Source organism: Scomber japonicus, chromosome 7 (genome assembly GCF_027409825.1).
Source record: "Scomber japonicus isolate fScoJap1 chromosome 7, fScoJap1.pri, whole genome shotgun sequence".
NCBI classification, from domain to species: Eukaryota; Metazoa; Chordata; class Actinopteri; order Scombriformes; family Scombridae; genus Scomber; species Scomber japonicus.
Window position 1 is genome coordinate 18,672,981 of NC_070584.1, and position 25,177 is coordinate 18,698,157.

General features: G+C 40.3%; 1 protein-coding gene across 1 annotated transcript in view; it reads left to right on the plus strand.

Annotated features, from left to right (window-relative positions):
* The first annotated feature begins 1,290 nt into the window (after window positions 1–1,290).
* The window catches only part of ttll7 (tubulin tyrosine ligase-like family, member 7), a 72,672-nt gene continuing 48,785 nt past the window's right edge, over window positions 1,291–25,177 (plus strand). Inside the window, exons 1-9 of the mRNA XM_053322453.1 lie at window positions 1,291–1,498; window positions 7,933–8,330; window positions 8,652–8,780; window positions 10,689–10,810; window positions 13,606–13,673; window positions 14,015–14,173; window positions 18,213–18,429; window positions 21,333–21,497; window positions 24,482–24,640. Coding sequence (XP_053178428.1) covers window positions 8,306–8,330; window positions 8,652–8,780; window positions 10,689–10,810; window positions 13,606–13,673; window positions 14,015–14,173; window positions 18,213–18,429; window positions 21,333–21,497; window positions 24,482–24,640 — 1,044 coding nt within the window. The 5' untranslated portion in view covers window positions 1,291–1,498; window positions 7,933–8,305. The remainder of the gene's footprint in view (window positions 1,499–7,932; window positions 8,331–8,651; window positions 8,781–10,688; window positions 10,811–13,605; window positions 13,674–14,014; window positions 14,174–18,212; window positions 18,430–21,332; window positions 21,498–24,481; window positions 24,641–25,177) is intronic.

The following is a 25,177-nucleotide window of genomic DNA, read 5'->3' on the forward strand; positions in this document are numbered from 1 at the left end:
ACAAAGCGTAGCTCACAAAAAAACCCAATGATGGAAAACATAAATGGAACCACATGTTCCCTGCCTGGACATGGGTCACCGGTGGGGCTCAATGGCGAGCGCCTGGTGGCTGGGCCTGCACCCATGGGGCCCAGCCGGCCACAGCCCGAAGAGGCAATATGGGACTCCCTTCCCATAGACTCACCACCCGTAGGAGGGGCCAAAGGGGTCGGGTGCATTGTGAGCTGGGCAGCAGCCCAACCATTTAAATAAATAATTGTATGAGGAAATGACTTGATGAAAGAAATGGCTGTGCCTCACTAGGATTGTAGAACATGGATTTGTCAACAGAGAATGAGTCAAAGGGTGGAAAAAAATGCCATGGAAGTATCACAGTTAAATTACTACAAAAAGACATGGGCAGTGATGGTATTATTAATAATTGTACTATTGATTGTAATTTTTTTTCCATATGCAAAATTCACATTTGATTCAAGTTGAGAAGTTTGTTTGTACAAATAATCAAAACCAAAGCTGTGAACAGATTTTCTTTTCATGCAGGAAGGTTATAGGTGGTTTAACGCTGTAGCATTTTGAGATTCACTGCAAATGAAAAGTGTAGTACAAATTAAATACATTCTTCTTCTTGTTTTTTAATTTGTACTTCGTTGTTTTTATTCCTTTTCTTTATGTTCTGTTATTATCAGCTTGTCAATCAACTGTAAAGTACTTTGAACTACACTAGCCTTTATGAAGGGTGCTATTTAAACAAAGTTCATTATTATTATTGTAACTGACTGAAAGCCTTCTAGGAAACTTGTAGATCTTGTCACTTAAGGTTTACAAAAACATCAGTAGGAAAGCAGGAGTTTTTGGCACATTTTAAAGACTATTTCTTTATAACTGTATGGTGATAAAAACTGTAGGTATTAAGAAGTGAATGACCTCTGAGCGGGACGCGCCCATACAAGGCAGCGTTGTTTTTTTTAGCACCATGGTCAGCGACACAGTTGCTAGGTAGCTTCAGTGTTTTGTATCGGAAAGCGTGAAGGAACAACCGCAACAGAAACCTGTAAAAACAATGACTTAGACAGGTGAACGGCATATAACTGAAAGCGCTGGTAAGACTTCTGTTTTTAAGTTAAGATAAGAATGATAATAATAATGTGCTGACTTAACACGTAAGCCCTACAGTGCACTAAACGTCATGATGGTACCAGATTGAGAATGCAAACTTCAGCACTTCACTCGGGACCCCCCTCCTCTTGCAGCGCGAATGGTTCAGCCCATGGACTCGCTCCAGCTCTCATAGCACACTAGACGAACTACAAGATACTGATTTTGTGTGTGTCTGTCAACCAATGTCTTTACTATTAACGCACTTACACACCATAAACACTATTGTAGCCTTGAAAATACTCTCGGGGCTGGCCGGTTTCCATAGAGAGACCCCAGCGGCTGTGTCGCTCGGATGAGGGCAGCAGAAAAGCTGCACTGCCAAGTGTCCGGAATAAATAAGGTAACGTTAACGGGCTACTTCACTTTCCACTGCTGCGGCTAAGCTAACAGTAGAGTAGTCCAGGGTCATTGTTTCCTTTTGAATTATTAGACGGTGTCTCATTCAGGATTTTGTACATTTTGTGTTATAACAAGCTGAAATGAAAAGGCTTACATTAGCTTGGCTGTTAAATGCTAACGCTTCATTTGGAGGAGTCGAGTTAGTGGGTAGCAGCATTGCCAGATTGTTTCCCTTTGCGATCCCTCCACCTGACCCATGCAAGTGGCTAGCGACCCAACGCTAGCTGCAGCTCGCTAGCAACTGTTTCATAGCAAAAAAAAAACAAAAAAAACACCTGCTTAGGCTGTGTGACATTTGATTTTGGGAGCGCAACTCATTTCCTGAAAAACCCTCACATATCCAAGATATTAATACCACATGCAATATTTAAGATTTCCAGTCTCTGCTAATCCTGTAATACATTCAAGATTTCCAAAAGGGGATGGCCTCCTATCCTTCCAGTCATCTGGAAGATACCATATTGGCTGATATGCTGCTTCTTAGCTCAGGCTAGCTATGCAGGGAACCTGAAGATGATGCCATGCACGTTTAGCATGATGCTGTGAGCATTGTTATTTACACGAAGGTTGTGATGTTTGAAGAACGAGTATTTATATGATGTAGTATGGTCTGTTTGTACTCAACTGTGCCACTTACAGACCACATGCTGAAAGATCATCCTGGAGATGACCATTCCCAACAGGGCAGATGGATTACTTAAAAATACCAGCATGACATATGATTTCTGGTTGGCATCCTGCCTGCTGGCCATATCCCAGAGATAAGTCTGTTAATGAGGATATGATATGTATAATCTCCTATTTTAATGCAGGCTACAGTTGGCAGCCTGAAGTTTTTGGATTCATATAGTATATTTGTTGCAGTGTTGCACACTACCATACTACAGACTACTACAATATCCGTAAATTGAGCTTGGTTGTTTTTTGACACCTCTGAAGCTGGAGAACAACATATTTTTAGACAGGTTTGGCTGATTTGTTCTTTGTAAACACTGGACTTCTACATTGTTCATCAGGTTTACATTTTTTGAATAATATAATATACTATGTATGTCATACTATATGTGTAAATTAATCTCTGATTGTAAACCCACTTATCAGAGTAGTCTTGTTTGTTCACATAATGTCTGTGTCAGCAGCCAATCTGCCACACAACAAAGAAGCACTTTTGTTTTTACTTTATTGATTTATCAGTTAAATTCTGCCTGACCTCACTAATTCAATTGACTTTGCTTTAGACTACAAACAGTTAGTGAAACTCGCAATCTGATTTCTCAATTCTCAATAGGATTAGATAAAAATGTTGAAAGTGCTTGAGTTGAACCCATTTTCATGTCTGTTGATAATACACTTCCACACACAAAGCTTACTTTGTACAGTACAGTGCTTAAACAAACACTCGTATTAAGTGCAGACTGTAGCAACCACATGTTGTGAGTACACAAATATTTGCTCAACTTTGTCTTACAGAAAAAAAAGAAAAGATTGAACAAGATTGTAGTTAATATGAAAGTTTAACCCTCCTGTTGTCTTTGGTCATTTTTGACCCAGGAGGACAGTAGGCGTTAATTCAAAAATGAGGTATAATTTCATTTAAATGAGGCCTATTGACCATAATTTTCAAAAATATTTGTAAAACTTGTCGTTATAAATTCAAATTAAGTTTACTAAAAAGGTCTAACACAGAATTGCGTGATAATTTATACCTTTATAAACTGTCAAACCAGGTAAATTTGACCCAGGAGGACAACAGTTGAAAGGTTGACTGGAATACAACAGGAGATTTAAGAGAATTACTGAGGCAGTGGCTGAATTTTACTTTTGACTATTTTGTCTGCATCACTGCATCAGATAAAGTTAATCTTTGCTCTCAGATGTTTGTTGGTGTATTTCAGTACCCTGTGGGCTGATAGCTCCCACACTCGTTCCTCATCATATCTGGAAGAAGGCACAGAGCCATAGTTGGGTCACTGGTTTGAGCTAATTTTAGATCCACTGGCAACCAACTACTTTCCTGTGAGAGTAGTCCACAAATTCAGCTATCGCTTTTCCTGAGAGAGCAATGTGGTAATCTTGTCTAAATACATTGCGATAGAAGATCTTCCAAGTACACTGTATGATTTACGCCTTGAAGATGCACAGAATCACTTTACGATTGTTCTTTTAAATGTAAAAAAATGTCCAATGAGAAGGGTTTTATACTATATGTATTACAATAAAGTTTTGTTTACATTTTCTTTTCAGTCAAGGATGCGTAATAGTACATGTCTCCATTCTCAGACAGTGTCTCTTGCCTTGTGAATGGCTTTACATACCCTGAGGTCCCATCACTGCTGTAATGGCAGGACTGGGGGATACGACATGTACAGAAAAAAAAGCCACTGTCTGCAAATCCTGCTCTTTCAGCACAACACACATCTAAGTGGTGTTTCCCCAAGTCTCTCTTTTGTTTCTGTATTTGATGACTGCTTTCAAGATGTTGTTTCATGTGAGGCAGAGAAAACATAAAACAAGCCCCTCAGGGACATACTGCTGGTTGTTGAAGGGACTTGTGTAATAAGTGTGACACCGCTTAAAGAGAGTACACGGCTTCAGTACAGCTAGGCTTTTCCTTTTCCACACATCTTGTAAAGCTATTGAAACTGTCTTTGTGGACATGCTTATGATGTAAAATGAGCATTTTTGAAGTGTCATTGCCTTATGATGGGATAACATCAGTGTGAAGATTAATTTTCTTTTAGTTTTGAACTAGAATCACATCACTCTCTGATATTGTTTCATTAAAAGTCTTTAATGTAGCCTAAATTACAGCAGCAAAATACAGTACAAATCCTCAAAAATAAAACATTCATGTATAGTAACAGGACACAATGGGACACTTGCATTACCAACTTGTGCAGGATAATCAGGGAAAAACTCTGCATAACAATGCCCTGAAAGACAAACATGCATTTGTCGTGCATTTAGGGCCTGCAAAACAAGAGAGTGATGCAGATGAGCAACATGATGAAGAGCTGAATCTACAATGAGGTCTTTGAGTGTTGTGTGGCAGAGGGGGAGAGCATGAGCTCAGCATCCATAGGAGCTCTGCCCATTCAGCTTAGCTCTGCTCTGCTTTGGTGGTCCTCTGGTGCACTCTGGTGGAGAAAAGGTGTTACTGCACTGGAGGATTAACTGCACATATTGTACTTAGTGTGGGGGATTTAGTTAAGATTTTGTTGGTAATACTTTACCGAAGGATTAATTGTCATAATGTTTTTCTAATGCTGGCAGTAAAATAAAAAGGCATGTCATGTTGACAAACTCACTTTCTCTCTTGGATGTTGAAACTGTACTGGGCTCCAGCACCGTATAGATAATGGCAGAATATGTTATGTCTAGTAGGTATTTATAGTATGTACTTTTTATATGTACCTTACTTTTCAAAGGTTACTCAATCTACTTTTTTAAAGATGGAAACATTTCTCCTTTTACAGCAACTTGTAGAGGGATTGTAACATCAGGGAGGATATGACAAAAGTCATTGAGCTAAATTCAAAGCTGTGACGTCATATCAGAATATCCCTGCTTCAGTCCCCTGAACAGTGAGCGATAACAGTACCTCTAATCTGGTGTCTGATTACGTTGAAATCCCACTTCTACCACGTGAACGCGATTAAAAGTAGGCCGTATTGTTCCTGATAACCACTGCTGTCACTGAGAAAAAGAGCAAAACATGAGAGATCCTCATCTTGCTGGATCATCCATCAGTGTGCTACCAAAGTGCCTCAACTATGACCTCATATGGTCATAAGGCAAACAAGCCCACATTTTACTCTTGAAAGCTGCAAAGAAAGAAATTATTTTACATTATCAGTGAAGATAATTGAAAACTAAATTTCTTTTCTCAGTTATTATGGTAGCATGACTTAACACCATATTAGTATCTAATATTAGCTCTTTGCAACTAACGATCTAACAGAAGATCTTAAGCTTTAAATTAGGTTTAATAATTACTTTTATTGGGATACGTTGCCACACTGAAACTGACTTTAAATTGGAAATGTCGACTGTAGCTGAAAACAGTTAAGATGCTGGTATGCAATGTTGATATAACATGAAAAGGGCAATAAAATGATTGTTTCTTAGATTATGAGGATTAATAATTTTGAAGTATTGTGTAGAATAATTAGGATTAACATCTTTCCGATATATTCCTGTAGCCATAGTGCGAGAATTGCAGTTTACTTATATTATGCATGTCTGTCTGTATGTGTTTAGGTGCATCATGTGCCTATCAGGTCACCCTTGATCCTGAAAGTTTACATGACATCAGGGTCTAGTGCTCCTGTCTCCTGTATAGAGAGCCAGAACATCACTGGGAGGTGGGGGCAGGTTGTCAACAGTGCAGCTTGCCTCACTTTATCACTCTGACTCTTTGTTGTTGCCCCCCTCTCTCAGCTGAACCTGTTTCAGTCTCTGTCCTCCCCAGGATCAATGTCTTGTGCTTACCACAGGCAGACCAAGGGGATGACAGTGAAGACTCCTGAGTGATGCATTAATGCAATTGGATTGTTTCCCTATTCTAATTTGCCCAGAGAATGCAGATTGAATCGATGGGGTTGCTTTTCAAGTCAGCTTGTGTGCATATCTTCCTGTGTGTGTGTGTGTGTGTGTGTGTGTGTGTGTGTGTGTGTATACATGTGGCCAGTGCAGTGGTTGAAAAAACAGAGGCGTTTCATTATATTCTCACCACTAGAGGCTACTGTTGATCTCTTTATGAAATTCAAAAGTGGGACCAGAAGACAGTGTGCTGTCGATGTAGCCTCACTGGTTTATGTTAATAATATGTGATTTATGTGGTCTTTTTAATCTGTTACAATATTTAATTAAACAAACCCTTCATGTTTTTGAGTTAACTTTTTTGATTGCATTTATTTTACTCTGCTAAATAATGATTAGAATTTGTAATTTCTTAGGAAACTGTCTTATTGAGGGTATGCATAAGATGTCATCATATACCAAAGTCGGATTCCCCCCCTCCCTTATTTTATTTGATTCATCTTTGGAGGCATGTAGAGGTAATAATATTCAGTAAGTCATAAAATAAAAGCTAATATTACAGGAACATTCTGTAGATTAATATATGGAATTTTGAGTAGTAGAAATATGTTCTTCATCTTTCCTGTCCTGTTAATCATCTCGCAGCCCCTCAGATTTATCTTGCCATCCCTTGGGCTGCATGGGTTCCAACCCTTCTGGCTGGGGTACCACTAGTATGGATCATTGCTGGATACAAATTTTGCAGCTACACGTACCATTTATTGAGCAAGTGTCAAGAGCAGCTGGAATCTATTGCAGCATACTGTAAGTCCAGGGAAAAAATGTATGGCTTGCTAGTTCATCACTGAACTGACTCACAGAGATTCACACCTGTGGGCAGTTTGCAGTTTCCAGTTCACCTCAGAGATGCTTTGTCTTTGAAGATTTTAACTATCTAGAGCAAAGTTGGTTATGGGTACCCACACCACACCAACAAGGCACAAAATTTGCACCAGACACCAGCCAAATGCTCATAAAATATGCAAGTGGCTAGTAGATTTGCTTCACTCACCACCAAAAACCAATGGTAGTGTATTGAGTGGCTGGAAAATCTGAACATCCACTAGCTGTTTGGCCAGTGGACAAAAAAAGTACATTTTGCACCCTGCACATAATACAAAGGATCAAATCTAGTCCTCCTGCAGTTAGGAAACAGAGCTAACCACTATGCTGCCCGACTCCAGAGCCAGCAAAAAATCTAATGTGACAGAACATCTCAACAATGGCTGATTACCTCAACATTGGTTTGATGACACACTCAAAGACCAGAGCCAAGCAATAACAGTGTTTGGCTGGTGAATGGTGTAAATTCTGCACACACTGCTCATAGCTGGAAGCATTCTTTTTACAAACCACTGTAAAAATGCCATCTGCTTGAATTAAGTGACCTTGCAGCCATACAATGAAACTCAGCTGGCATTAGCATGAAACACAATGAGATGCTGCAAACCCTTAACTTGACAACCACATTAATATTTCACCATTTTTCTGTGGAATACCAATTAGTCCAGCAGACATCACACAGCTTTAGATTATTTCATTAGTAGTACTGCAGTGTCAGAGCTGTACAGATTTCTCACTGAACTGTTCCGGTCAGTGTCAGATTGACTGATGTAGCCTTTGATAGGCCTGTGTGCTCCTGTTGCTGCTGCTTTACATCAAAAGCATGTCCAATGTGCTCCAGTCCAGTAAGAAAATACACAGTTATCCACACCACACACTAGTCAGCCTCTAAGCAGTCAGCATACCACTGTTCTGCAGCTGTAAAAGATTTTTTTTTCTTGTCCTCCACAGGCATTCCTATCTACCCCTCTGTCCATCCCTCTCCCTCCCTTTCTCCTCTTGGGGCTGTAAATAAGCCGGGCCCGTGTAGACCCCTGAGAGGCCCTTACCCTCCCACTCTTCCCCTCCACTGCTACCCTCTTCAAACTACACTACTCAGCCAGACTCTGCTGCTGCTCTTTATGCTGCTGAAAGGCGCCCGAGAGATGCTCAGATGATCCATTGGGCCATCCTGAACCACATCGTGCATACAGCGCAAGACAGGGAAGACTAACTGGTGCAAGTGTGAGAGAGCCCTTGGACGGTGCAGCCAGTGCCCTGTGAGGCCTGCTTGCCAAGCCTGGCAGAAAGCTTGGCTTCCCCTTTCACTCCTCCAGGCCCTGAGATGCCCTCCCCTCCCAATGATGGAGGTGAGTAAGAAGGGTTCAACTCTCAGGACTGATGGGTTTTTGTAAAAAAAACAAATGCATGCATACATAAACACACACAACACATTACACACACACACACACACACACACAGATAATGATGAAAGGATCATTATGTGTGCAGCTATACCAAACTACACACCTAATTCATTTACACAGTAGCTCCACAAACAAACCTCACTAAATCCCCTGCCGAAATGAGGGAAAATGCATTAGAAGTCTACAGCAACTCCTGCTCCCTTCCAGTCTGGAGCGCAAGCTGTGACTGTATCTAGTTTTGTTGTGTGCTGTCTTCTCCTCCAGAGGATCAAGGAGCATCCCCCGTGAACGTGCCATCTGTGGGCTCCTACCAGAGCAGTGGGAGGAAGGTGCGCACCAAAAAGAAGAAAGGCACCATCACCGCCAATGTTGCTGGCACCAAATATGAGATTGGTATGGTAACACATTTCTAATAGTAACTATAAGCTTTTCAAATGACTACAACAGCAGTATTACATAAACATGTACAATAAAGATGTTAGACACGTTAAAAATCTTTTGAAAAGGAGCTAAAACAGTCCTGTAGACCAAAGAAATGTCAGTCTACAAAGAAAAAATATCTTTTGATCACAGAGTTTGTCTTGTGTCTGAGTGTTGCCAGTGTGGGATAAAAAGAGGCTTTCTGTGAGTTGGTGATGAAACCCTTTCATTGACGTGTATTATCTCAGTATTGTTTGTTGTTGGAAAACAACGGAGTAGCTTGGAAGGCTTTACTGTATCAGTAGGGTAAGAGGTTGTAGTTTCAGTTATAGTATTAGTGTAACTTCAGAATACTACTCATGCACACTGGTGAGCACTATTAACAATAATGAGCACAGTAAATGATCATTGATCTTACCTGGTAAAATGGGACCAGCATTTTGGGTGGTCCTGCAGGTAAGATGACAATAAGTATTTATACTGTAATATGTACCACACAATGAGTGGCATATTCATTTTAGAAACAGCTCTCAGTATGGGTCAGTCAGTCTATCAGAAACACAAATCCAATCTCAGTGTTATCGCAGTAATAAAATCAAATTTGCTGTGGTGGATTGTTTGAAGTGGGCATTGTTATTTAACATATTCAATTAAAGCGAATAGAGTTTCAGTCCAGTGAAACAGTTCACACCGAGACAACTCAGCTTCACATAGATACTGCACATAAATCTTTATTGAGATAATTTAAGTGGACAGTGAGGATTTTTTTAAGATGGGCTAAAAGAGCTTAGTAAGCACTCCTCACATGTTCAATATATTGTGTGGTAGCAGAGCTCTCAGGGGTGAACTACAACCTCTGAAACTAAGGAGTCAGCAGCAGCAAATAGAAGTTGGGGGCTGTCGGGATCCTGCAGGTAGTGGAAGTCTAGCTGTGAGTCAATTCACTAGCTGTGACGAGACTCTCACAGTGGCCCTATTGAGGGCAGTGCAGGGCTATTTTGAAGGAAAATTAACACTAAGGGCCAGATGGATGGGTCATTTTTGCATTTTCCTTTTTTGCGCCTGTCTTTTTTTGTGTCAGGATTAATAGAATTACAGATAAAGGTTAAAGGTAAAGAATTTTGCTTTACACCCACTGAGAAGGGAATGTAAACTCTGGCCCTAAGGATGTCTGTTAAGTGAGATGTGTAAGACAGGATTGATTATAGCCTTGTACTCATAGACCCTACTGGTAACTGTAAGCATAGGCCTGCTGTGAAGTAAAACCCACCCAGTTCCACTTAGCAAAATACAGTTAGCCTCTTGTTAACAGATTGATGAAGTCACATCGGAAACATCTTTTTCCCATTCAAGTGCCATCATGCAACATTAGGCAAGCTTTATTCAGGTTTGTGAAGGCTTTCAAGAAATTAATTAATACCTCGTTTCGTTAGGGCATATTAATTTTTCATTACTCCCTGAATAATGAATAGTTGTTGGATTAATGTCCAAATGGGCTTGCCACCTATCTCTCATACTATGGGGTTTCCAGTGGGATTTGAATGCATTACAGACAATTAATTTATCTTTTTGAAGAGAGGCATTACGATTGGCTGCTCTGCAACCATTCCATGAATGGTAAATATTGCCGTGAGCTTTTTGATCTATAATCTCTGAGACTCATTTCTCTCTTAATGTATGCAAAGACAAAATTTAAGCTTGCAAAATGTTTGAGTGAAACATTGATCTGTTAAGTAGAAATATTTGATTTGTGGGTCCAAATCACATCTTGTTCTCATTTTGCATCTTCATCAGGAAGTTACTTTGCCAAGTTTATTTAAATGTCTGCTTTGCTCATTCTTTTTATGGATTATAAATCTTATGTGACTGTTTTCCACCCAGTTCGTATAGTCATCAACGAGATGGACTTTATCAAGACCCGGGATGATGACGAAACTGCCAACCTCATCTGGAACGACTCGGCCGTGCAGCATGAGAAAATCGCTGAGCTCAGGAATTATCAGGTACACTGCATGACTACCATTTTAAGTCGGCACACCTTGGTTGGGAACACACTAGCCTAGAGGTTAAAGAAAAAAGGATAGATGTCACATCCAATTGCTGAACTGAACAGGAAAATCTGGATCTTAAACTTTATGCTCTAAGGTGCTCAGTGGGCAACAGCTAAATACGATGTATGTGACTTTGGAAATAAAATGTCTGTGGGAACACTTCTGAAAAGGATCATATGTGTTTAGCTGACTTCACAGTGGTAAACAAGATGTTACAAACCACATAACCTGTCTGCACTAATGCATATCAGGAATGTGATGGAGGATTTCCCCAGGGATTGCACCTGAGGGAAAAGGTGAAAGAGATCCCTTTCAGATGAAACAGTGCGGTGCCCCAGAAGAAAGGGATTTAAAGGATGAAAGAAACATGACTTCTACTCTAACCTTCCTGTGCTTAGAGGATTTTATTTAAATAATTTTCCTCCAAAGAAAGATGAATCCCTTACTTCAAATACTCCTTCACTTAGAGTTTGATAAACATGACATCGTTTTCTGCAGATGTGCAGAAATTATTACAACATAAAACTTTAGATATGCTTTTTACACTCTTGTAAAGAGGACACCAAATCAGCTCCAAAGACTCTAGCAGCAGTTTGTAAATCTGAATTGTAACTAAAATATTTATTCACAATTACACATGTTGTACACATACATAGGTCGAATTTTATAATGAGAAACAAAATGCAGCTTAAATTCACCCCTTCACTAGATATCATACACAAACTGTATATAATATCCCAGCACAGCAATGAGCACATGCTGCATGCACACAAAGAGGTTTGTTGAAAAATTAGAAAACAATATTTTTTTATTGATACTTGTCAATAAACATATGTGGGACATTTTATAAATGACTGTAATTAGCCTCATTTGTCAGGTTATCATATTCTAAAACTTTCAACAAACAAACAACACAAATTCTTGTATATAAAAAGTAACCATTTCATTTTTGAGCAGACTAAGAGGGGGAAATAAGGAATTATTCTCATTTGTTATTTAACTCTGAACTGCATTTCCATATTACTTGTCAGTAGTAAGAAATGTAAATCAAGACTAGGTAAGTCAATTTGCATCAATTTGTTCCACACAACTAGTATAATTTAAAACAGAAGACAGAAAGTATTATATTCACAGAGTTTACAGAAATGAAACCGTTTCCAATAAGGGCTTGGCTCAGGTTGCTGCTAACAGTGAAGCTGCAAAATGATGAAGCTGAACTTTATCAGCCTCTGTACATATGGTATCTCTGTCTCCCAAATCCTCGTACCCCATCCTGGGCCTGTGGGGTCTTAACACACTATCCTGCCTTATAATACATTTTTTGACCTGTGATAAGTAGAGATAAAAGAATACGTACAGGAGAGAAAGTGAGGGGGAAAATGTAGGACAGAAGAGGGGTTGGTGGGAAAGTAGTGAATATATGGATAAATTGAAATAAAATATAAAGAAAGGGAGGAAAAAAGTGAGGTGGGGTGGAACACTCTGAATATGCCCATCTGCTTTTCCTCAAACTGTGGGAGGTAAGGGAAAGACAGCAAACAGGAAAGAAGGGTGGACAGAATGAGAGGGAACAACAGAGCTTTCACTGAGACAGATGGATGACTGACAGGCAGACTGACAAGTTGTGAGCAACAGGGGGTGGGGAGGCAGGTTTCAGATGTCACTAGTGATGTTGATAAGACGGGCCTAAACAACAAGCATTACTCTGAGTTCTGTGTACTAGTCTGAGAGTGATCTTACCTCTGTTTGACCTCTCTGTCTTGCTGAGTGAACTTGGCTGCTCCCCCTCAGCTCGGAGCGTTAGCCATCCATCTTACCGAGTGCTTATTTGATTAGACTGGGCACTAATGATCGATTAAATCACAAGCTAGTCAGAAAGAGTATGGCTTGTTAGGATAGGGGCAGCAAGAGTTCAGCTAAGTAGACTGAATATTACGAATACTGTAACAGCTTTACGTGTAGCAACGTGGCTAATGCTTCACACAGTGATGTGGTGATTTGCTGTCAGTTGTTTTCACTTGCTCCTTGGCATGCTGTAGTGTTTCATGAGATAATTTCTCAAAAGAAAAGTAGAAGTCCCTCAACAATTGGTTTTGATTTCCCCTCACAAGCCACGCGTCTCGCGGCATTGGCATAATTGTGCAATCTCTTCCGAATCCCTAATTACGTCTGTCTCGTTTGGATAATAATCACGGATCCCTTTTACACTCTGTGTTCTTGTTTTTTCCCCTCTCCTCTCTCTCTCTCTTTTAATTTGTTCTCCTTTTTTTCCTTTCGGTGATGTACTGTGAGAGTTTGCTGTCAAGTTTCAGTTCATACGAGCCTAATTAACGCCCCTGTTCAGGATCATTTGGTCAAAGAATACAGAAAACCCAGAGTTTTTCCTTTACCCCCCCACCCCCCTTTTGGCATATTCAAAGCAATTCATTCAACTGTCACTGCAGGAGCTTGCGATGCAGAACCAATTACCTCGGCCCCTCAGAGTTGAGATTGATCTTTTTTTTTACTTGCCTGTTCCCTCCCCAACCTTTAAAGTATAAAAAAACATGGTAAACTAAATAAGGGTTGAGAAAGGTCTCAGCGTCACCTTTTTGTTTTGAGTCCGTAATTGGGCATAAATGTCAGAACATTGTAAGCTCACTTCAGGTTGCTGCCTTTAATGTGCTCATTTTTATGAAGGGGTGGGGGTGGAATTGAGTAGCGTAATGGCCCTAACAACATTATTATGTCTGCCTGTCCCTCTGCAGAGAATTAACCATTTCCCTGGTATGGGCGAAATCTGCCGCAAAGACTGCCTAGCAAGAAACATGTCCAAGTAAGTTTTCTGTGTCTCTTTGGTCGGTCTAAAGCTGTGCATAAAACAAGAGGATTTCAAAGCTAAGTGTTTAGCCAGTTGGCCGTCTGAGAAGGTAGAATTTGGTACCTGTAATACTCCACCTTTTAAAGCAAGATAAATATAAGACATTGCTATAAAAGCACAAAATGCATCCTTTAAAATACAAAATGCAACCAATAATATTAATACTGGAAAAATACAAACAAAAGTTCTACTTAATCTAATAAAATAATAATAAAATATAAAATGTTGTTGAGAAAGAAGAACAAGATGTGAATTAATTGTATTTACCTTACTCCCGCACTTATTATCTGTTGCAGGATGATCAAGTGCCAGCCTCAAGAGTACAGCTTCATACCCAAAACTTGGATCTTCCCTGCCGAATACACTCAGTTTCAGAACTATGTCAAGGAGCTACGCAGGAAACGCAAGCAGAAGACCTTTATTGTCAAACCTGCCAACGGAGCAATGGGTCACGGGTAGGTCAGAAGCTAGCAAATGCCCCAGTGCAATCTTTACACACAACGACTTTAAGATTGACAGGGAGCTGGGACAACAGGGAGAAGGAGAGGATGACTGAATGAGAGGATAGAAATGAAGAGAGTGTGTGAGTGAAAGAGGAAATTAGAAGTTAAACAAATGGAGGACAAGCAAAGCAAAATAAGACCGTAAGAGGTTTGTGGCACTGACATGGGTGTCTATGGAAATAGCATTATGGCTAGGACCAGATTGAGTAATTGAGCTGAGAGGGTGTGGTGAATCTCATTGTTGGCCTCATTGTCCTTGATGGTCATACTCACCATAAATCAGAGGTTATCGCTGCCAGTGGAGGACACACACATGCATACACACATGGTCCCTGGCAGTTACCGTAGTTCCTTCCCTGAAGGTCTCTGCATGTGATTATTGGATTCCTTTATGAGGCACCATCAGCAGAGACCAGTCAGACTAGAAAATGGACCAAGATGGCTGCTGCAGGGAACTCTGTCTCTCAATAGCAACTCTTTATCAAAAGATGGACAGGCTGTGGTACTGAATGCATATTTCATACTTTCAGTCCCATGGGGTAAGAGCCCATCTCAGGTGGTGATGTCACATTTCCATGGTATGTTTTCACTATTCTGACAGTTGAAGTCATGAAGTATTTAGAGAATCAGCACCAAATCCAGTTTGTCCTGAAGTGCAAACAGACTTAGACTCCTTAGATTTACAAACATCCTTACAAATAACCAGTTTATTACATGCTACAGTAATCAAAGGCACATTTTTTTTGAGCCCATAGCTTTTTTTGGTGTTATATTCAGAGGTGTTACTAATATTCTGTCACCTCAATTTGTGTAAATTACAGTAAAAACACAAAACACTCCAGAAAAATGTGTAGTTCAGTCTCAAAAATGAATAAAGAGTTGAATCATCAACGCCATCAACGCCATCAACACAACTGAACATAATATACTAGGATGAGCATGAGGAGCATCATTCTGTTTGATAAAGGACTTTGGTATTGATTTTGAGGCTCCCCTGCTTTAAAGAAGCCAGTTTACCTGGTTTGGTCACATAAATTATCCCAGCTGCCTCCCTCTGGAGGTAGTCAAGGATACACTGATTGAAAATAGACCGTTGGGCAGAGCCAAGACTTGCTGGAGGGACTACATCTCATTCACATAAAAAGAGTTCAAGAAAGTAAGGAAGCTTCCTGGACAAAGGGACATTTAAGCTCTTTTGCCACCCAAACACTGATCATGACAAGTGACTCAAAAACAAATGGATGTAACAATTCAGATAATATTCAAGAAGTAGTCAACAGAAGAATCCTAATTATTCTGTGAATTAATACCAGTAATACTGATTCAGATTTTCCTTGCATGAGCGAAACAAACACGTTACAAGATACAAGACAGGCCAAACAGTGAATGCTATGACCTGGTGCTAAAACGTGCTGTCTTCTGAAAATAAATGTGTTTTTGCTTCGCACATTGCACATAGCTCTCTTGTGTAAGTCAACAAATGTTGAAACTGCTCAGATTCTTTTTCAGATTCTTTTTTTTGACTTTCAAATAAAAAAATATGATCCCTGAAGTGCATGTATGAAGAAATACTTTGGATTGCATTCATCACTGGCACCAATAGATGGGGATATTGAAGTAGAAATAGCACAGTGTGCTTCACCTCTCTCTCTAATTCTCTTTGAATTTGTCCTTTCTGGTATAATGTGAGCATTACTTATAACTCCATGCTGCACTAAGCCCTTATTTATTAAACAATAAAAGGCAGCAAAGGCTGAATTATTGCAATACATTAAGAATATGAAAGATGATTAGTTTAGCTCGACCACTCAACGGCGGGCGGCTCACAAGATTAGATTTTTCTCTGTTTTTTTGCGTGGTGTGACGCGGCAGGAAATTAAGTTATATCTACCCCCTGTAATTTATTTTTCCATCGGCCAACTAAATGAAGTTATTGTTTGTGTCTGAAGCGCAGCTTGTTATAAGGGAAACAAAATAAAAGCGCGTGCAGGGCTTAAAAAGGTGAGATCCCCTCTGGTGCCAAATTAAATAGGCAGGGGAGAGTGGGCTGTGATTATCTGACACCCCAGCTCATCAATCATGTCGTCTTCTCCTCAGCTACTCCTCCTCGACTAACTAACACTGTTAACCCTGTCCTCATCATTCAGCTTGCCGTCTGCCTGTTAGGCGGCCCCCTCACATCGTCGGTCAGGCTCCCATCAACTTCTACTTGTTCTTTTCTGTTCAAGTGCGGTGATAAGCAGCCCATTGAAGTGCTTCTCTATAACACAACAGTCTGAGTTGGCAGGAGCAAGTGGTGATGAGGAGTGACTGATAAACCCGAAGTAACAACAACATCACGCAAAGGCAGAGCTAGCTGGGAAGCTTTTATCTCAAAAAGAAGAACTCTGAACTTAATCTTCATCATATCCTAAAAGCCAACACCTGACCTAGATTCTCATGTCTTCTCTCAGATTTTTGATAAATAAACCTTCCCCAGAAGCTCATCAAAAATGCTTCAGTGTTTTTGCTTCATTAGAGCTGATTGAACTGGTGAATTACTTGGATAAATTATAACAACATAGAGTGCTCTGTTCCCAGCATACTGTAAGTTTGGCTGTGATTACAGAAGCCACAAAGCAAAGCAGTGTTTGCTCTCTGGTGGCTTGGTGCCACAATATCTCAATAACTTCAACTGTACTTTTTGAACAATCAAGTGTTTACATCTTGGCCAAATGTTGTGTTTGTGTGTATGGTGTCTCTGCTTGCATGTGTATAATGGAGCCTCCTAGGCTGTGCATGCAACCAATTTAGGAAAAGTCTGCCTTAACTATGAGTGATGGTGATATAGGTCAGTCGTGTTGCGTGTACAAAGTGGGAGATTGTTTAACAACGACCCCTCACCCTCCCTACACACATACCTACACCCACACACATATGGACATACATTCACACTCACACACACACGTACAAAAAGTTTGAAAATATTGCCCCTCAGACTCGCGTGCACAGTCAGATGAATGCACACAAACTACCACAAGTCATTCTCGAGTACAGCTAGCCACGGCCTGCATACTATAAGGCCTGAGTGCGAGTGACATGAGACCAAAGCAAATGAATTAGAGGGGAGGTTGAAACGAAGCACAATGTCTGCTCCTATTAACTTACACCCAGCTAAAAGACCCTGCAGCAGCATTTGATGCACTGTGCCATTCAGACAGAGTGGAGTTTGGCTTTAGAGAATCACAATGTTCTCCAGATGCTCACAGAGTTTTGCTTAGACAAACCAGCACTTGTGTTGTACCTGTCTGTTTTTTGTACATTTATTTTTTAACTGTTTAGTTTAGAGGTCCAGGTAATAAACAGAGTAACAACATTTTTGGAATGTTTTATGTCCCACAGAGCCAAACAGCTTTGCTGCTCAAAGTAGACCAGAGGCATACTGAGTGCACACATTTACATATGTTTTCAGTGAAGCTTCTGTAGCAGTGCAAGGTCACATCAATACCACCAGGGCACCATAACCTCATGTCTCTGACCCTTTCACTCTCAAGGGTTAAATGACTTAAATGTAAATTAGGAGTCATACCATGCACAGGAAGGACATATCTTCTCCCTCTGCATTGTATTACTCCATTGGAACATTATGCTTATTATCCATTCCGTTAAATCAGAAGCAGGGCAAAGTCAAACTGGGGATGTGAAGATTGAAATAATCACCACAATATACAGATGTGGCATCCCAGAAATATGTTCCGAGCTTTCCCCAATGACTTTGAAATTAAATATTGTGCTTTAACTTGCAAAATCTGTATACTGTTTGGCTCAATTTTTTGCTCAACATGTATATAAGACCGTGCCAATGTCATCAGTCATGTTCACGGTCCCTGCTATGCTCCCATCTATCATTTTTTTAATTATCTTTTTTGTCTTTACTATGCCATATTTTATTATGCTACTGACGACACCCCAATTTCCCCCCCGAGGATTAATAAACTTTCTGTCTATCCAGGATCTCGCTTATCCGTAACTGTGAGAAGCTGCCAGCCCAGGAGCACTTTATCGTTCAGGAGTACCTGGACAAACCCTTCCTGATGGAGGGCTACAAGTTTGATCTGCGCATCTACATCCTTATTACTTCCTGTGATCCGCTTCGTATTTTCCTCTATAATGACGGACTGGTGCGCATGGGTACCGAAAAGTACCATGCACCCAACGAGGCCAACCTGGTGAGTCAGACAAGGGCACACATAGAAAACACACATGGCTATATACACGTACCTATAATACATGCACCTTTGTCTGTTTACTATCTGTGCACGAGGCCAGTTTGAAGACCTGTAGACACAAATGATTTATGTTAGAAAATACAAAGTATTACCCAGTACCCAGTTTAAGGCCAGTCAGGTGATTCAGAAAGACAGATGATAGTGAGTACATACACACAATAATGTATTTGTCATGCACTCACTTGAACTGGAGTCACTGGTATCTATAATTCAACATGATGAAAATACGATACAGGAAGACACAGTTAGGAAAACTATAACCTCCATTTGATCACAAAAACATGTGCTCCTACACACAGTCAAATGATGTTCAAATGCAGACAACTGCAAGTCTGATATTGTTCAACACTTCCACCCTCACACGCACACAGGATGTGCAGGCATACTGTATGCACACAGCTGAGCGTAAATGTCCACATGCCAGATGTCCTCTGTAATATCAAGCCGCTCATATTTGCCTTGAGGTTCTGCACCTGCTGAAGCACAGTCTGTTGCTGATGATGAGATGTACACACACACACACACACACACACACACACACACACACACACACACACACACACACACACACACACACACACACACACACACACACACACACACACACACACACACAGCTTTCTATCAAGCATGATGCTTATCTACACACACACATAGACACACCAGACCCCTCCTGTGACACAAGTGTGTATTGTCTTACTTGGCCTGTGACACATGATGGAGTGAGTCATGCCATGGAGATGGATGTTCAATCCCACAGAGAGTGGCTTCCAGACAGCCATCAGGAACTGGAGTGGCCTGTGGTCACAGTGTTATTACCTTATAGGCTAAGGACAAGGATGTATTGTCTTCAACTGTGAGAGATAGTGTTTAAAGAGGGGGATACAACAGAGGTTACACAATGGCTAGTAATAGTCAACCACTCGATGATGCATTTTAGCCATGCGCTGTGGGAACTGTGGTGCACTAGCGCTCAGACTTATTGCTAAGTGCTTGAGAATTTAGTGATGTATGATTGTAAGCTTGCTTTGCTGTTGACTTATTACCAGTCATTCCCACAAGAGCATCAAATGAGCAACATTTTAAAAATACAATATTGATAATTCCAGTACAGCACAGCAAGCTGTTCTTTATTGTTTTTACTGACTATTTCTAACCACCTTTAGTTGTTGCCAAGGGGCCAGTTTGTGATACTTTTGCTTTTTCCTTTATTCTTGTCTAACCATTTTACTTTGGAGAAAATATTTTACATTACATCGTGGGTATGTGCTCTGTAGGGATAAACATATAAACACCCTAAAGTATGTCATCTGTGATGATTATCACTATTGATGTAGTTATTTAGGTACAAAAACAAGATATACTACTACACTATATATGAAAATTACATTTCATTGTATTTACTATTTCACTGCTCTCTCCCATACATCAGTGAAGTTATTAGTAGTTATCAGTATTTGTCTTAAATTGAGGTTGAACTGGACAACCTTCAGGTATGGATGCATCTGGGGGTAGGAAGTGTGTGGAACATTTTTATAAAAACGTAGTAACTTAATTCATTCACCAACTCAGTATATAAAGGAAATCAGATTTTTACACAACAACAATCAACACATAATATGATTTGTGATTGCTATTTACTGTGGTCAGAAAAAAATGTTATTTATTTTACAAATTGATGTACTCTATTTCTCAATATTGAAGAAAAGGGCAAGGCTTGTTTTGTTATTATTCATTGTCATTCATATGAAAGTCTTAGGGCCCCATCTTGCAGTCAGCGCACAGCGGATGGCAGGCATGGCGCATGTGTCTTTGTTAGTTTCCCCCGGCGCAGCTGTCATTTTCTTGCCCTGCGCCCACGTTGTCTAAATAGCAAATGCACTTGCACCAGTCTGTGCGCCTATGGGCGTGTTGGTCTCAAAATGAGGTGTGGTCGGGCGCATTGGTGGTGCGTTGCTATTTTGAGGCAGAGGAAAGTGATTGCGCTACTGACCGAAGAAAACCAGGTCTAAAGTCACTGGCGCATATTTCACTGTTGTTTAAGGGGCGCATCATCAAGAGTCCAATATGCTCCTAGATAGGCGGATGCACACAAACATGCAAAACATCACTAACAAAAGGACCACAATGTGAATTTGTATTATGATGTACATCAACATATTAAAAATACATGTCAAATTAGTTAATCATAATATTTATCAGATTTAATTAATTGTAAAAAAATGGAGAGTGCCGCTGCGGACAGTCCTAACAACCTATGAAAGTCTGTAGCCTCTGAGATGCTGCACAGAGCGCAGTGCCATTACGCACAGCCACTCACTGTTTATTAAATCAGCTGATGACACCAGGCTGCTGCAGTATAACTACACACACCTCTACACTCATCAGACTGGTTGGTTATATCTCCATATTCTTCCTTTATATGAATTAAATGTGAGGTTAGCAGCTCATCAGCCAACTTTCTTTTCAGCAAAAGTAACTCATGTTTTATTATTGAAACGCATTGCTGGGTAAATGTGCCATTATAATAGCAATCCGCCAAAGTGACAGCACTCCTGGATATTAAAGGGAATGGGAGATGACACTGATTGGTTCACCGTGTGTTACGCCCAAAACACGCCTATGATTAATGAGGGGATTTAAGTCCATCCCTTTTAGACCATGCACCTGGCGCAGTGACCATTTTTCCACTGTTAAAATAGCAAAAGTGGATTTGGATACGCCTGAAAGGCACTTGTGCCACGCGCTTCACGCCATGCGCTATAGATAATTAAAATGGGTCCATAATGTCTGTTTGTAAGTTTGTTAGTCATCATGCTTATGTCTAATGCTTGTCTTCACAGAGCCAGCTCTACATGCATCTGACCAACTACTCGGTCAACAAACACAATGAGAACTTCGAGCGAGATGAGACAGTGGACAAAGGCAGCAAGAGATCCATCAGCTGGTTCACCGAGTTCCTCCGCACCAACGACTATGACGTAGCCAAATTTTGGGGAGATGTCTCTGTACGTGGGTAGTCTACCCAAACACACACATTCACAGTTAAATGCAGACATATCCCAACGGATGTGTTCTGCCACAAAAGAAAAAGATGCGGGGTATTATAACAGAGACACCACGAATGCAAACAACACATACATACATGCGTAATTGCATTATGTAAGTGAATACTCATGTATACACACTAACCAACTAACCAACACATGCCTGCACACAAAACAGGTTTGATATGATTTGTTATGACAGTCATTCAGTGAGCTTCAGAGCTTTGTTTAACTTCTGGAAGAGCTTGGTGAAAACATCATTCCTGGAGGGTGAGCTCTCCCTATCATGCACTGCTCTCATCTCATAAAACACCTTTACCTTGTTCGTTTTCTTTCATCAATGTCTAGTTGATTCTTTTACCTCCTGAAGCGGATTAATTCTTTTTACTTACACAATATCATACCGTCGTGTGCCCTTTTGTCTTTTTCTTACTATGGTCTCAGTTACTCCTTTATACCCATTTCTTTAGCCATGTTTCTGTGCTTTTCTGTTTCATTCCTCTTGACCTTGACTTTTAGTCCCTCTGTCTGTATTCATTTGGGTTGTACGGTCCCTTAGTGCTAATTCTCTGGTACTGGCTGTTCTTATGCTACCAGTATGCAACCTCAAAATCAGATCTCATTGGTTATTATACTCTGCTCAAGGCAATCTTTTATTTCTTCGTTCAATCAGATTTCTGTTTTTTATGTTTCAGTTTAAAAAAAGCAGCTTTTAAGACTAGGTAATGTGGCCAGTGCTTTATGCGCTAAATTAGGTAACTTTTCCTCGTTTTTATTGTCCTCTCTTATCCATTTTGTGCAATCTCTCCATGTGCTCCATTTTGTCACTGTGTTAAATGTTGTCTTTTCCCTTTTCTTTTCTTTCCTGTCTTGTCCCTCTGCGATACACCAAAGTGTCACCCTCTGACTTAGCCCCAGACCTCCTCTTCCGCTGCTCTCTCAGTTTTTTTTCTGCCCTTTCTTCCGAAGTTGCATCACTTTGGTGTTAGTGCTGTCAGTTCGCACTCACATTCTGTGCTTTGTTTCAACTCTGTATTTATGCTCTCTGCTCACTCTCCTCTCTCCTTCGCTTTTCATCTCTCCTCTTACATTTTGTTCCTGTACAGACATAGCAAGCTGCCTTGACTCTTTTCGCCAACAGTCATGGTCAGAGTGAGAGAATCAAAGAGTTTGTGTGCCAAAAAGATTGTCTGTGGGGTTTAAGAAAATAGTGTATGTGTTTTTTTCCATGTGTATACACTGGCATCTTTTTAATATTGAGGTATTATTGATGAGGTGCAGAGTATCCAAGGTTTGACCAGCAAAACTGCAGCTTTTTTATGTGGGTTTTATGTTTGCTAATACACACACACACTGCAGAAACATTAAAATAAAAAATACAGTTGAGAAGCAGTTGTAGCTTGCTGTTTAAATACGTGGCCTTGCCAAAGACTAAAGTCATATCTGTCAGCTTGTTGGTTAGTATGAGCACTCAGAAACAGTCAAATGCAAGAACTTTCCTACATCTTTTTCCTACAGTAGATGCAGTTTTCAATTAAAATGCAGTGTTTCCAAAAATAGCTTTGAAGAATTTGAAGGCATATATTTATATTTGACCAAATAATACATCACTTTATTAGACACAAAAAAAAATTTACACAGAAATGCTTGCACAAAGGCAACGAGTTCATGCCTTAACAGAGTAGCATTATATAAATTGTCTGTATGCTCTACAGTACAAGCCAAAAGTTTGGACACATCTTCCACTTCACTTGAATGAGAAAGTGTTATTTTATTGTTTAGTTTGACAGCCAGTCATGCTACAATATCCACTGAACCAAGGAACCTTGTTAGGAGAAAACCTCACTACAAGCATCAGGACACAAGTGAAAATTACGCTACTGTATTAAAACAGAGATTTAATGAATACATTATATTCATGCATGTACAATAGTTGAAATAATGTACAAAAATATGCAGGTGAAATTAAAAAATAAATTGATAAACAAAATTCAGAGGCTTATTAAACAATTTAAGCTCAAAGCTAACAAAACACAGGCACACATGTACACAAATGCAAAGTGCTCGGCCGTGGCCAATGCTGGGGGCTTGGGATAAGGAGGGAGGTGATAGGGGCAGGGACAAAGACACACAAACACATACACAACAGCCAGTGCTGGGGACTTAGGGCAACAACAGAGGTAGTGGGAGCAGGTGTTTGTACTGGGCAGCCTGTGGTGCGGACAGGGGGATGGATAGACAGATGGCGGTAGGTGTGTGAGTGACAGACAGATAGAAAAGGGTGGCAGGGGGTTGCCTCCTTATCAGGCCAGGGCCAGACCACTGTACCCCTCTCCTGCACCCAGCAGTCAGACTGGTCTGGGCAGACTGCAGGCCAGCAGCACTGCGTGGGGCTTGACTGGTGGAAAGGTTTTTGCAGAGTGTGTATGTCAGTGAGCATGTTTACCCCAGTTGCACAGTGGGAGTAGGCAGGCAGGTAGAAGCCAGCAAACACTGGGAGCCACTAGCCACACAGATGGACCACCACCAATGTTGGAATAAATCTGTATGTGAATGAAATTCAAAAGATTCTGAGCCAGTAGTAACATAAGAAAATTGTCAGATTATGTCGAACTACCTCTGTAAAGAAGTTCTAGAGGTTATAAATCTATGCGTCATGATTGTTGCCTCCATTGTGTACTTATTATTACTCTATTTAATCTAGTTCTAAATCCAAAGGTATTGTAAGCAGTCTGCAGTTGCAACCTGTAATTAAAGTGTGACATGTAATTTCACCATTTTGAGTTTAAGAAGACCTTTAATCTGTAGCTACAAATTGCAGCCTATGGCTTTTTGGAATGAATATAACAGACTTTTTGATTTTTATTCTTTCATTGTGTCAGTTCAGCTTGGTGATTATTTTTTTCTCTCTCTCTTTGTGTTTGTGTCTGCCCTACCACTACCAGGAGCTGGTTGTGAAGACATTAATAGTGGCTGAGCCCCATGTGCTGCATGCATACCGCATGTGTCGCCCCGGCCAGCCACCAGGGAGCGACAGCGTCTGCTTTGAGGTCCTGGGCTTTGACATCATCCTGGACCGCAAACTCAAACCCTGGCTACTGGAGGTACAACTCTGCATGTGTCAAAAACCACATTTCATTTTTGTAAAAACAAAAAAATGTTTTCATGTTATATATGTTGACACTTTTTATAGAATAGATGTGTTATTTTATATTTTATTTAAAGTTAATTATAATACATAATAAAAAAATAATTTCATTATAATGTTTTTGTATACATTAAAACACTGGAAAATTATGAATGTGCAGTAGGTGTTCTACTACCGTGCTTTATAAAATTGTATTTGAGTTTGTGTATGTGTGTGCACCCATGTGTCAGAAAAAGAGGGGCTGCAGTCTGTGGAGTCTCACCTGTCTGTATTGCCTCTAAAGTGACAGCGGCTCCTAAACTGAAGTAATGTGCCATCAGCTGGAGAGAGGAAGACTCTGCCTCACACCGACAGAAAGCATAAACACACACTGATTGTGCTTACACACTCTTCTCCCTGGTGCACCGAAACACACACAAACACCCACACAGTCTCAAGTATGTATTTATGCACCCCTGAACTCAAGGAAAGACACATTCCCATATAAATACAA